This window comes from Microchirus variegatus (assembly GCF_963457635.1).
Source record: "Microchirus variegatus genome assembly, chromosome: 7".
NCBI classification, from domain to species: Eukaryota; Metazoa; Chordata; class Actinopteri; order Pleuronectiformes; family Soleidae; genus Microchirus; species Microchirus variegatus.
In genome coordinates, this window is record NC_139808.1 from 14,818,804 (window position 1) to 14,832,423 (window position 13,620).

Consider the following 13,620-nt stretch of genomic DNA (forward strand, 5'->3'; position numbering starts at 1 on the left):
ACATATTATTCACTATAATCTTTTAAAAAATATGCAGTTCAGCTCAAATACAATCGGGTTTCGCATTGTTGCCCTTTTACTTTTCTGCAAACCATGGGATAAGTTACATTTTGTATTCAGAAATTTTTTTTAAATTTTACATGTTGGCAAATTCTCAGCAGGAAGTGGAGGAATTAGTGGTCGCAGGGTAGCCTTATGAGAACGTAAATATGCGTTTAAATGCTAAACTTTTTAAATACTTTGTGTTTTTTTCATGTACAGGAAGTTGATGTTGTGAGGGAGGAAACCTGGTGCTTTCTGTTCCCTAAACCTAATCACATTAATAATCATGAAATGGTCATCATCACCTTCATTTACCCATTCCAGCTAAATAAAAAAAAAGAAACATACAAGAGGTTAAAACACTATATATTTTTTTTATTATAACAACAGAAACAGAAAAAAATATGAATATAATAACAATCACCTAGTGATTTAAAACAGTGGTTCTCAACATTTTATTCCTTGAAGCCCCCTCAATTGTATCCAAGACAAACAAGGCCCCCCAAACCTGAGCCCCTGTCCATGCAAACAAACGTTTATATGCAAAAATAAACAGTAGTTGTTTATGTTCCTATTCTCACGGTGTATATGGATAAAAAAATGGTCCTGTTCTTCCACAAAATCAATACCAAGGTAACTCAAGAGTTTCTTTTTTGATACCGGTGAGACTTATGTACTTTTACATTTCTCAAACATGATATTTTGTTGTGCAGAGGTCACACAGGTCACAGAGGTATTGGTAATAAATGGCTTAATGAATTTAAAGGTCACATATTATGCAAAATCAACATTTAAATTTAAATAATTTAAATCCTTATATTTGGGACTCTGGAGGTCTTATCAGTCGACTAACTATGTTTTTGTGGTCCTCCTCAGTCTAAGTATAGGAAATAAAATACACGATGTTGACTTCGTCAACGTCACACTGCGATTTGTCCGTAACACACGCAAGAGTGCTGGCGAGGGCAGCGGTATCCGAAAACCAGAAGTCTGCGAAGTCCACGAAAAGTTCTATTCTTGGCTCCACAGCGCAGCACAGAGTCCTACACAAACTTCCAGCCTCAGAGGATTTATCTGTCCAGTGGATACATGTTATATATGACGGAAATGTGCCTGCTAGAGCCTGCAAATGATCACTTTCCCAAATGCTAAAGAGATACTACTAAACCGAGCATTCTGAATTTGGGTGTGAGTGTGTGATTGGGAGTTTCTAAATTTAACACTCACAAAGATCATTTTAATAACCTCAGAGCAGTCAAAGCTCTGTGTCTACTCATGTGATCTCTGGCGCCCCCAGGTTGGGAACCACAGATTTAAAACCATGTCTACCATCACTAGGTTTTTCTCTAGATGTTGTTCTGGTGATTTGGCCTAAAGTACAAAAATGATTTACATATAGCTCATGCAAATGTGTGTTAATATTAATATGAGTGTGTATGAGAGATAGACAACTGTCGAGTAAGAGGGGGAGTCTGAGGGAATGGAGTACATGCTGTCATCCACAAATCATCAACATTCCTCACTTCACATAGAAAGAGAGACTGCGGGAGGGAAAGCATGAGTGTAGAGGGGTGAGAGAGATAGAGAGAGAGATAGAGAGAGAGAGAGAGAGAGAGAGAGAGAGAGAGAGAGAGAGAGAGAGAGAGAGAGAGAGAGAGAGAGAGAGAGAGAGAGAGAGAGAGAGAGAGAGAGAGAGAGAGCATGATGGGCAAACAGAGAATGAGAGAGGGTCGAGAGGGAGAGATACCCAGAGAGTGAGGATCCAAATCGCTGGTCATGTGGTTGTCGGTGCGTGCACTGCTGCACGACTGATTCCCATTACACACGGGGTCGCATGATTTAAGAATTTCTCTCATTTTGCTTTTTTTTATCTTCTTTTTTTTCACTTTCAGTTCTTCAGTGAAGCATGTCAGATGATCTCCTGCTGGTTTTCCCCCCATTTCCTCTGGATCTCTTCTTTTGTAGTGGATTCACCATCATCATCATCACCAAATCTGGGATCTGGGACATTAATTGGGAGGACTGCATGGCTTGTGTTGCTCAGTAGAGGAGATCATGTTACATGGTAAAAAAGAGGTGAAGTGCTGACAGGAGACAGATCTGCTCATCCCTTCTATATTTGGCTGCTGTGATCGGCACGGTGAGCTCGGCTGCTGCTGTGCCTTTAAACGCTGAGAGTAGAGGAAGAGAGCAGAGGATTTCCCCATCAGGTGAATCACAGTTCGCCACTGAATTCATTTAGCTTCAAAGGCAGAAGGGAGGGGATGGAGGCATTTACGTGTGGGACTCTAGACCCAGTGGTTGATCCATCTTTTGTTTTTTTATAAATATAACCCATCCATTTTCAAGAAGGAGGACAACAAGAGAAGAGGGGAAACCTTGTTGACACTGTTGAGCAGGGAGGGGGGAGAAGGAGAGGGGAATCCAGGGGTGGAAGACAAAAATGCTGCCTTCTCAAGAAGCCTCCAAATTCTACCATGACAACTACATGCGGAACTCCAGGACCATCGGTGTCCTTTGGGCCATATTCACCATTTGCTTGGCCATCATCAATGTGGTGGTCTTCATCCAGCCGTACTGGATCGGGGACAGTGTCAACACTCCCCAGGCTGGCTACTTTGGATTGTTCCACTACTGTGTGGGCAACGTGAAGTCCAACAGGGAGATCTCCTGCCAGGGCAGCTTCTCTGATTTCAGCTCCATCCCATCTGGAGCCTTCAAGGCAGCCTCCTTCTTCGTGCTGATGTCCATGGTTCTTATCCTCAGCTGCATAGGCTGCTTCGCGCTCTTCTTCTTCTGCAACACCGCCATGGTCTACAAGACGTGTGCGTGGACACAGTTTCTATGTGGTAAGTGTGGAAGACGTTTTGACGTGTTATTGTAGGGTACACTTTTTTGACACTGAGCATCAGCATTATTATATGTTATAATAGACTTTTCCCCTTTATGAGAAGCCATCTTCATCCTCTGCAGCCATGTACGGACACGTGGTTCTGTTCATTCTAAATGAGAGTCAGCACAATGTCCATGGTTAGCGTCTTCTTTGCTGTCTCTTTCTTTGGTCTCTTTCAACCAAAATGTTTGTCTGCATAGGGTTTGTGTGGAAATAAGATGAAGCTGACAACAGCTTCCCTAATGCCCAGTTTTCTTGACGCTGATGTCAGTCAGAAGACACTTTCCAGGTGTATGACAGTCCCCAGTCTGCTTTCCAGTATCCTGAACTCTGTGATAAGCAACCCCAGCCAATCAGAGAGCAGGACATATTTGAAAGCAGCAGAACGCCAAACAAGAAAACAACACTTGAGAGAGAAGAAAGGGGGGAAAAGAGAGAAAGGAAACACAGAAAAGATTCCAGACATGTCTGAAAGTTGTGTTGCGTGAACAGAGCTTAAAATGGAGCCAAAATATGTAAATATTATAGGGTTGGTAAGTCTGGGAAAGCCAGCAATAGAAGACTACAGCCTTGCATCCATGTTCAACTGCTTTATCCATGAAAGCATCCTGTATCCAGGACATATATTTGGCTTCATTTGTGTACAGTGGAGGAAGTTGGAAATCGTGTTTTAAAATCTCTTCTTTAAAGTAACTTTTTTCATATGTCAATGTTTCTACATTTTTATTTACTTACTCACTCATTCATTGTCTCCCAACATTTATCCTCCACATGAGGGTCACAGGGTGCCGGTGCCATGGTCAACTTAAACCTATGGTCAAAAAATAGTGTCCAGTTAACCTCTGCATGTTTTTGGACTGGGGGAGAACTTGCAAACTCCATAAAGAAAAGCCCTCAGTAGATGCAGGATTCAAACTGGCAACCTTCTTGTTGCGAGGCACCAGTGTTAGCCACTATACGCTGCCTGATGTTCACACATTTTAACACCTGCACCTGCTACTATATATATATATATATATATATATATGTTTGTGTGTATATAATAATAATAATAATAATAATAATAATAATAAAACAATTTTCAGAAAAGCATTCTGGACCTAACTGAGAGAATCACCAGTAGTGACCAGTGACACTTTGGTCATTACTGGTGATTACTCCATTGTGTTACTCATCATTTTCTCATCTTGACACCTTAATCTTCCACATTCTGATGCTGTCTGTTCTTTGTCATTTGGCAGTCTATAAAAAATGCATGGCATTTTATAGAATCATGATCATGAAATGCCTCCAGGAGTTTTTGCATCAAAGATCACAGCTTCTATTTCGGTTGCCAGATCTTCGTACCAGATTAACCTACATTATACACGGTCTACCCATGCACTCTGGCAACGTATCCATGTGAAGTACACATATTCATCTATGCGAAACCAGAACAAATAATTACATTAGAAGGTGCGAGGGATGTTTCCTTCCTTTTTTTTCTTTTTTATTTAAAGGTGCATTATGTAATAAATCTAAAGCAACTGGCCATAAAATCCTCCTAATATGTCACAGAGACTCAGGAATAATGTTCATATAACAAACTGAACTCACCAACAACAACAGTACAGGCAAAATATTTGCATTAAAAAAAATATTTTGCAGACTACAAATCATGTTTATGTTTTGGAATCATGTTTTGGCATGTGGCGCCACCTACCACCATCTACCAATAATTGCAGTCAGTAGAGTCTCAGCTACCAAGCAACCACGGGTTGCCAGTTATGTCAGGAAACGAAACCTAAAGGTATGTATCCTTTATTAATCCTCACCTTTATCAAACTTTAGGTTTGCCCTGAAGCGCCACTCTATTTATCGGAATAACTAAATGATACACTAAGTTATGACAAATGAGTGTGTGTGTGTGTGTGTGTGTGTGTGTGTGTGATCTTGTCTTTAGGACTTTTTCTGGCATAAACACTGACCTTGTCAGGGAATCACTTAAGATGTGAATCGTAGTTAGGTTAAGGTTAGGTTTAGGCAGTAACTGGTTAGGGTTAAGGGTTAGGGCTGTTTAAGCTGTCCACATAAGTGTAAGACAGTGCAGTGTTTGTGTGAGTGTGTGCATCTGGAGCTCGGCCTGTTGCAGATGATAGTTTAGTCCACGCTGGGGACTTCCCTGAACAGTGGACTTTGCATCAGAGGTCTGCCATGTGCCAGTTCAGCCTGAAAGACGCTCGTCCAGTCAGAGACACCACAGGGAGCGCTGCTCTACATCACACAGAGCGGAGGTTAGTTGAAATATGCTGAAATCAAAGCACTTTTCATCAGGAAATTCTGATTCTAACTGAAGGAGCTATGAGCCAACAGCTTCTTTCAGATCTTGTAAGCATATCATAAATGTCATTTGGGCTGTGAAGGGATTTAGTGGTAGCTATTAAAAATGTGATCTTCCAATTACAGGGAATCAGTGGAAAGATTTAGGAACATTTCATTCATGTATGTTATCATTTACACTGACAGGCCACTTTAATAAGTACAGAGGATATGTGTCAAGAAGTGGCAGCCATGATTGTCTTCTGCTGCTGAAGGTTTCAGAGACATTGAGACATTCTGCCAGCTATAAGTTCACGTACTACATTTTATAGTGCAATTATTCTGGATATCATAATATCTTCATACTATAGTGTGTAGGAGAAAAAAAATGACCAATTCAAGATCAATAAATCATTTTACGCAATATTTACTATGGAACTGAAGCGATTTATGCTGTATTCTGGGTATACGTGCACTGAATATGTTTCTTTCCATCTACCTTCCTTAATCAGCCCTCGTTCCTTGTTTCTCGACTCTTTGCTATGTTTTCCTTCGTTTTCCCAAGGAATCATTGTGGTGTTTCTGGGAATTATCTTCTATCTTCCAGCGCTGGCAGCAACACACACTCTGTATGCCCTTTGTTGTTCTGTCCACAGTGCATGGGTTAGAGAGCGAGTAATGAGAGAGGGAAAGATAAAAATAAATAAATAAATAAAGGAACAGTGATGCCCAAAGGCTTTAGTTATCTGTGTCTAATTAACCAACATGACAAAAAAAAGAAAATAGAAATTCTTTAGGGTCTCATTCTCATAGATTCTTACGTCTCTCAATTTTTTCTCTTTGCAAAATCTTGCCTGGTTATTATTAACAACGACTTGTTTGGCAGTGACCATGGAATAGTCATCACACCGAAGCACAACAAAGAGCTGCAGGAGCAGAGGAGACGACAGGGGTTTCTGGACAGGCTGAAACTAAGTGATAGTGGAATTATCATGGACATGCTTTCAGAAAAATTGAAAACACCAATGCTCACTCACTTATGAAGGTCACAGGGGCTGCTGGTGCTAATCCCAGCTGACATAGGGCAGGTATAGAGACAAATAACCTGCCACTCTCACACTCACACCTTTTAGATTTAGAGTGTCCAATTAAATAATTCCAATTTAGAGTGTCCAATTTGCCTAAAAAATCTCCACCCAATGTTAGAGCTATTAGGAATATTAATTGTCATTAATATAATATATAATATTTATTTGAAACCTCAGATCAAATCACGAACCCAGTACCTATCCGAAAAATTGCAATTAAATATCTCTTCAAATTATTTAGCTCTATAAAGCTCTGCTCAAAATATGACCAAATGTATATTATGAGATTAAATGAAACACAACAAAATTTGCCAAATCTACGACTAACATTTATTTGCTCCCTCAGAAAATATTACACTTCTTACTGGTGTTGAGCTAAAGTGACAGAGCAACATAGAAAAAAGTGATATGATGCAGAGTGAAATGTTGCTCTAATGAGACCCTCACTATTTTTGGAAGTGACCTGAGACATTTGCGATACTGACAGTTAATTCTAATCTTGCCTGTGCTTCGGGGCAGAGGATGATACAAGAGCACGTCGCTCCGTCTGTTTGCAGTCTTACACACAGGTCACTGGAGCCACTGAATCCCTAACCTTACATAAAGGCAGTCTGCAAGTCATTTTGGGACACTCACGACCCCCAAGAGCATTTTGTGTTCTCTGACACCGCAGCGTGTTCTGTCTCAGCCCCCGAAAAGAATAACAAGGGATTGATTTGAAGTTTGAGAAATAGCAAAATAGCAAGGAACGCTGGAAAAATCTGGTTCAGCCCTGAGTGGACGTCGGGAATATGAAGGGATTCCACAGAGGAGGTTCATGCTGATCAGTGACAGCTAATAAGAGGAACAGTATCAGTGAACCATGACATCACTCACTGGTTTGTACACTTCATGTCCTGCAGTTTGTCCTAGGGATGGACCGATTATCGGCAGGGTCATTTATCCGATATTCTGCATTTTTACGCATATCACATAGTATCGGTATCTGCCTCTTTTTTTTTTTATCCCATGGCCGAAAAGAGATCAGTTTATTTATTTAAAATATCCGTTAACTTTATAAGAGATGCTACTGACCCTGGGAACTCCCTGAACTTAGAACAAAGATAAATGAAAGATAAAATAACATTTCAGTTACATTACAATTTTGGAAAACTTTAGGGAGCTATTTATTTGTGTACATTTTTATTTAACTTTATATAAGACATGCTGCTGAACCTGGGAGCTTCCTGCACGTTTTGTTAGAATTTTAAGATAAAAAAAAACTATTAAACCACAATTTAATAAACATATGCTTAAAGGAATTTAAATGTTAAAGTTAAGTCTTGGTGTTTGTTTTGTTCAATATTTTCACTCTATCTTCAAATCGGTATCAGTATCGGCCCTGAAAAAAACATATCGGTCTATCTCTAGTTAGTCCAGTGCCATATGGGTTTATGTCACACCAGAAGAGACCATATTTGGATGAATGGGTGGAGCCTGGGAAGACGCGAGGAGTGGAATTCATATCTTTACTTCCAGAATTAGTGGATATGACGTCGTTCTTGTTGTTACAGAGACAAGCGGGAGCCAAAAACAGTTGGCAGCAAAAGAGGCGCCTGATGTTGTACAGGAGGAACACAGTGGCTCCAAACAGTAGCAGTGGTAAATAAATAAATGAATAAATAAATAAATAGATAAAGCAGTGCGGGGCCCATCTGGTCAGTCAGCCTGGCCTCAGCTGGACCTACTATACCAAGAAACCACTCAGGCCTCATGGAGACAAAAATAGCCTGACACAATATGTGTGTGATTAACTCACACATTTGGGATTTGAGTTTTTTTTTTTCCCTTTTGACCTTAAAAAAATATCTATTAAACAGCTAAATGGACTAAAACTGCAGGTGTAATGTGCAGATGCATAAGTAGAGGAGTGCAGGTGTTTCTACTTAAAAGGAAATATAGATTATAACAGGAGGGCCCTGTCTTGTGTGTGTGTGTGTGTGTGTGTGTGTGTGTGTGTGTGTGTGTGTGTGTGTGTGTGTGTGTGTGTGTGTGTGTGTGTGTGTGTGTGTGTGTGTGTGTGTGTGTGTGTGTGTGTGTGTGTGTGTGTGTGATGAAGCAGTCTAATGGTGCTGGAGCTCGGCCGAATCTGCTGCTCTCAGACACAATGCAGATGATAGTTTCATCAGCTCTGTGGTGCAGCTCCACGCTGGGACTCAGGGACCACAGGGAGCAGAGACTTCTAAACCAGAGGAAGTGAACATATTATGGGATAGTGAGGACAACACAATTTGGCTGACGCTCATGTTCTGTCACACCTTAAACGGGCTGATAAGACTTGGTTGTAGGGTTAGAATAAGGATTAGATTAGGCTTTTGGTTGCTATGGTTAAATGTTAAGGTGACGGGCTAGGAAAACTACACCCTTTATTCAAAGAAGTATATTATGATTGTGACATTATTCAAATTTTAAATAGTACCTGGACAACTATTGTGACTCGGGCTGCAAGGATTATTTGATTCATCAATTATTAATGGTTTACTGAATTAATCGTCAACAAGTTTGAGGGGTTTTCAAATAATTAAAACAAGGTGATTTTTTTTCCATGTCTTAAATGTGAATATGTTTTGGTTTCTGGACTCTGGTTTGTGGACATTTGAGAATGTTGTTATTTCCAAACACCGATCATAACATTTTCTGACATTTTACGGACCAAACAAGTACATGATTAATCAAGAAATGAATCGACAGGTTCATTGATGATGAAACTAATGAGTACATTCTCTTCATGAAGTAAAGTAAGTAGCCACATGTGTCTGGCTCTCACTGCTCTGTAACCACTGTGACATTGAACAGTCGTTGAACTCACTGCAGCCATCCCCTCCTTCTTCTCTCGTCTCCATCTGTCTGTCCAGCTGTTTGTCTGGTGCTCGGCTGTGCGATCTTCCCGAACGGCTGGGACGCAGAAGTGATCCGGGACATGTGTGGAGAGGACACAGGCAGATACTCTCTGGGCGACTGCTCGGTGCGCTGGGCTTACATCCTCGCCGTCATCGGCATCCTGGACGCCCTCATCCTCTCCTTCCTGGCCTTTGTGCTGGGGAACCGCCAGAGTGACCTCCTGCAGGAGGAGCTGAAGGCTGACAGCAGAGGTGAGGAGCGGTCCATTAAGTCATTCACACATTGAGTTAAAACCACTAAACATGTCATGTGACTCAGTTTGTTTACACCTCCATGGTGTAACATTATTCCAGCAGAATTCTGACATCTGCAACCTTATGATACAGGAGCCACAACACAAATAAAATTAATCATTTGAATTTTGTCTTTTTCACAGACCTCTCTAGATCGAGGGTAAGTTAAGTGTCGCTCTTTGTCTTGAGTCTTGATTGTGTGACTTCAAACTGTTTGTGAGTGTGAGAACAATCTCTGGCCACAAAACCAGGATAATGACGCTGGTCCTCACAGTTTCAGAGGGAGGTTTGAGTGTCAGTGTTTTAGTTTTGGGCAGCTATTCCCAAACTTAAGAGTGAAATCTAAAAAATCCTCTGAGGCCCAAATCCAAACCTTAAATCCCGACCTAAAACACACCAGTCTAGGATCAATAATCCTCATATATACAATATTATCTGGATAATAACTGCACTACAAAGTGTAGCATTTATGTGTCATTTCCTGTTTTGGTTAATGGATGAGTGACATGAAACAAATGGTGATTTACAAAAAATATAGATGCCCTGTGGACGTATGGACAAAGGACAACAGCTCTCATTTTATCGCTCTAGGTGGAAAGTAACGAAATACATTTACTAAAGTTACTGTATTTAATACTTTTTTGTGTATTTTGTATTTTTTAAGTACAATTTAAAATCATGATTTTGTATTTTACTTGAGTACGTATTGACTCAAGTATTGTACTTAGTTACTTCATAAATCCTATCCGTTATTGAGTAAAAATAAAAATTCAGCACAATGAAGACCTACAGGGGGAAAATATACAGCAGAACCAGACGAATGATGATGTGATTAGCACCAGCACTGGCGCATGAACATAGAGGGCACACGCCAAAAGTGATGTTATATCCTGTGTCGCGCCGGGCGCGTGAGCTCCAAAATAGTTTTGGATTTCTGACCCCTTGTCATATTTCTAATACCATCACACCCCACGCAAAGTAACTAAGTAACGTTTCTAACTAAGTAACTAAGTACATTTCAAATGAACTACTTTTGACTTCTACTTGAGTACATTTTCAGATGACTACTTTTACTTCTGCTTGAGTAATATTTCATTAAAGTATTGGTACTTTTACTTGAGTACAATATTTTAGTACTTTTTCCACCTGTGTCCATATTGCAGAAAGTTTTGTGAATGTCTCCCATGTAGTAACATCTTACGATCACATTGACATTACTGTTTTCCTGCATCATCCAGCTGCTAAATGTTCAGTTTGTCATGCATATAGAGTTCGTCTCATCCACTTCTGCACTCCTTTTATTTTACAGTCGCTGCAGAACGATCTGTGACCCTTTTCTGTCTGTTTCTCATCCAGATTGAAACCCAGAACCCCATGAAGGCACGATTTGGAATCCAGCGCTACAACTGAGAATCAAACTTCCTCTCCTCCTCTTCCAACATCCTCCCTCTCTCCCTCGCTCCTCTTTTCTCCTCAGGTTTAAACCCTTTGATCTGCGCTTGGATACCTGATAATGGAGGAGAAATTCATCCTGAGGATCAGTCTGGGTTAGAAAATCACTCATAACGTGACTGACTGTGGAGATCACGATGTTGCTGCTGGGGGAGCACTTTTCGGCTTTAACAGTAACATAAATATGTTAGGTAAAAAAAAGATCAGAGGTGCTTCTCTTCACATAAAATAACAAGATTTTATACAGTTACTCTCTTTTCCAGCTTTTAAATAAATGTGTATTTCAATGAGATGTTTCTATGGAAACAGGGTACAAAGAGACATGGCACTTTCTGTTGTTTATCTTTTTTATTTCATTTTTTTTTTGTAATTCTAGCCTCCAATTGTCCTTTGTGCAGGTTTTAAACTACCCATCATCCTTCAGCACAAACTACACTGATGAGAAAATATAGTGAGAGGCAGAATATAGTATATACAGTATACTTTCACCTCCAGGATGAGCTCTGTGTGCTTCACATAATGAAGCACATATTATGTACCTCAGGCTTCCTGTTTATGCTCATGACTTCAGAGGACATTGCATTAACATACATTTATTTCCTGGAGACTTAATCTGACTGTAACCATAATTATGACTGGCCTAATCTTAATCCTCACCCGAACCTTAACCTAAACCTAACTCTAACTTCAGTTTAACCTTATAACATGTCTACACCTTAAAATGTATTAATTTTCGTTATGGGGACTTTCTTTTTGTCCTCATAAGGAAGACAAGACAAACAGATTTAAGTCCCCATAACATTAGTAATACCTGGACCACACATATAAACACCTACCATGCACTGTGCTGCCTCTCTTCTTCTTCTGATGACAACAAACCACTCTTTTAATGTCCATAAATCTGAATTTGCTGAACATAAAGTAAAAAAAAAGAAAAGACAAAGCCGGAGACAAAGTGAATTTTGTAAAAGTGCATAATGTCATAATGTGACACTAGGTCTGTGGGAAGAAACAGTGACCTGTGACCTTCTTCAGTCAGGGTTTGTCTCTCTCGTTTAACACCGTGTAATTCTATAGTTTCACGTTCATTTGTCATTGCTCTGCTCTTCATGTAATGTTTTCTCATTATTGGATGCTGTGATGTTTGTCGCCGAGAGAGTCCAGCACTCTGTTGTCATCACTATTGGTGTTGTTTTACACAAGATAATTAATAAACAGATGAATTATTGATATTTTCCCTTTTCAGCTTTGTTCTTCCTCCAGTCTACCATGTTTGACGTCCATCACATGTGAACCAATTTTAAAAGGTCCCATATTATGCAAAATCAACGGTTTATTCATTTTAATAGTTATATTTGGGACTCTGGGGGTCCTATCAGTCGGCAAAGTGTGAAAAAAGACGACTCACTCATGTTTTTGTGGTCCTCAACACGCGATGTTGACTTCCGCACTCATTGGGACGTCACAATGCGCTAAATTCCTGGAATTGTTGTCTCGCGGAGCTTGAGGGCAATGTATCCGAAAACCGGAAGTCCGCAAAGTCCGTGCAAAGTTCTATTCTTGGCTCCACAGTGCAGCACAGAGTCCTACACAAACTTCCAGCCTCAGAGGATTTATCTGTCCGGTGAATATATATTATATATGACGGCAACGTGCCTGCTAGAGCCGGCAAATGATCACTTTTCCAAATGCTAACTGCTGTTAGCTCCCAGTAGCCTCTGTGGCTGATGTCATTTCCTGTCCCTTAAGTTTCATCTTTTTTTTTTATATATAATAAAAAAATGTTTATATATATATGTATATATACATACATATATGAAATATATATATATCTATATACATACATATGTGAAATATATATATACTGTATATATATGAATATAAATGAAAATAGACCTGACTGAGGGATCATTTGTGTGTATACAGAGCAGCAGGGCTCTCGTCTGTATTGACATGAAACAAACCACTTCCTGTGTGCAGCACAGAACCTTAACTGCATTATACTGAGAAACGTGTAGCGCTGATCACCACTGTACAAACCCATTTGAAAATTGCAATCAGATAGATGGAGCCTTCTGTCTCATTACTGCTCATACACAGGATGTGGAGGAAACCACTTTGCCATCGAGTCTCTCACAAATTAACATCAAATTTGAGTTTTTACTTATTTAAACCTATGGTTTGTTACAAAACGCAACAGATTCTGTACATCCCACCTCCTCCTGTTGGCCCTCTCCTCAAAGCTCTGCCCCTAAAACACTAGTAGGTATCATCGTTGAAGTTTGATTGCGTCTTGTCAGGATTTTTCCATGTCTTATATGAATGGAAATGGAGCCAAGAGGGGCAGTCCTTTCTCAGATTACTTGTTTATTTTTTAAGATTATTGTGGAATTTATTGATCGGTAAACATCAAAGATATGTCTCCTACACCAGATTTAATACCTGAATGTGGCTACACACAAGTATTAAACCACTCATGGCTTGGTCCGCAGCATTTTCTGTTCTCATCCACATCTGGACCCTTTGCATGTCGTTGCTTCTCAGATTCTCAGAGGACTGAGGTGTTACAGTGTCCTGGTTTACAGCAAAGAAAATCCATCCTGCTGGACACAAAAGGGCATGAATTGGACATAAGTGCATCCTCACGTTGTCCAGGAACACCCCTCGTCTGAAC

At 40.1% G+C, this 13,620-nt stretch overlaps 1 protein-coding gene across 1 annotated transcript; it reads left to right on the plus strand.

Annotated features, from left to right (window-relative positions):
• Positions 1 to 2,485: 2,485 nt before the first annotated feature.
• On the plus strand, positions 2,486 to 12,038 carry lhfpl4a (LHFPL tetraspan subfamily member 4a; the record flags this gene model as incomplete). Its single annotated transcript, XM_083892753.1, has 4 exons — positions 2,486 to 2,891; positions 9,216 to 9,452; positions 9,638 to 9,654; positions 10,851 to 12,038. The coding sequence occupies 4 exons, from the start codon at positions 2,486 to 2,488 to the stop codon at positions 10,902 to 10,904; spliced, it is 714 nt and encodes a 237-aa protein (XP_083748879.1). The 3' UTR covers positions 10,905 to 12,038.
• Positions 12,039 to 13,620: the final 1,582 nt, after the last annotated feature.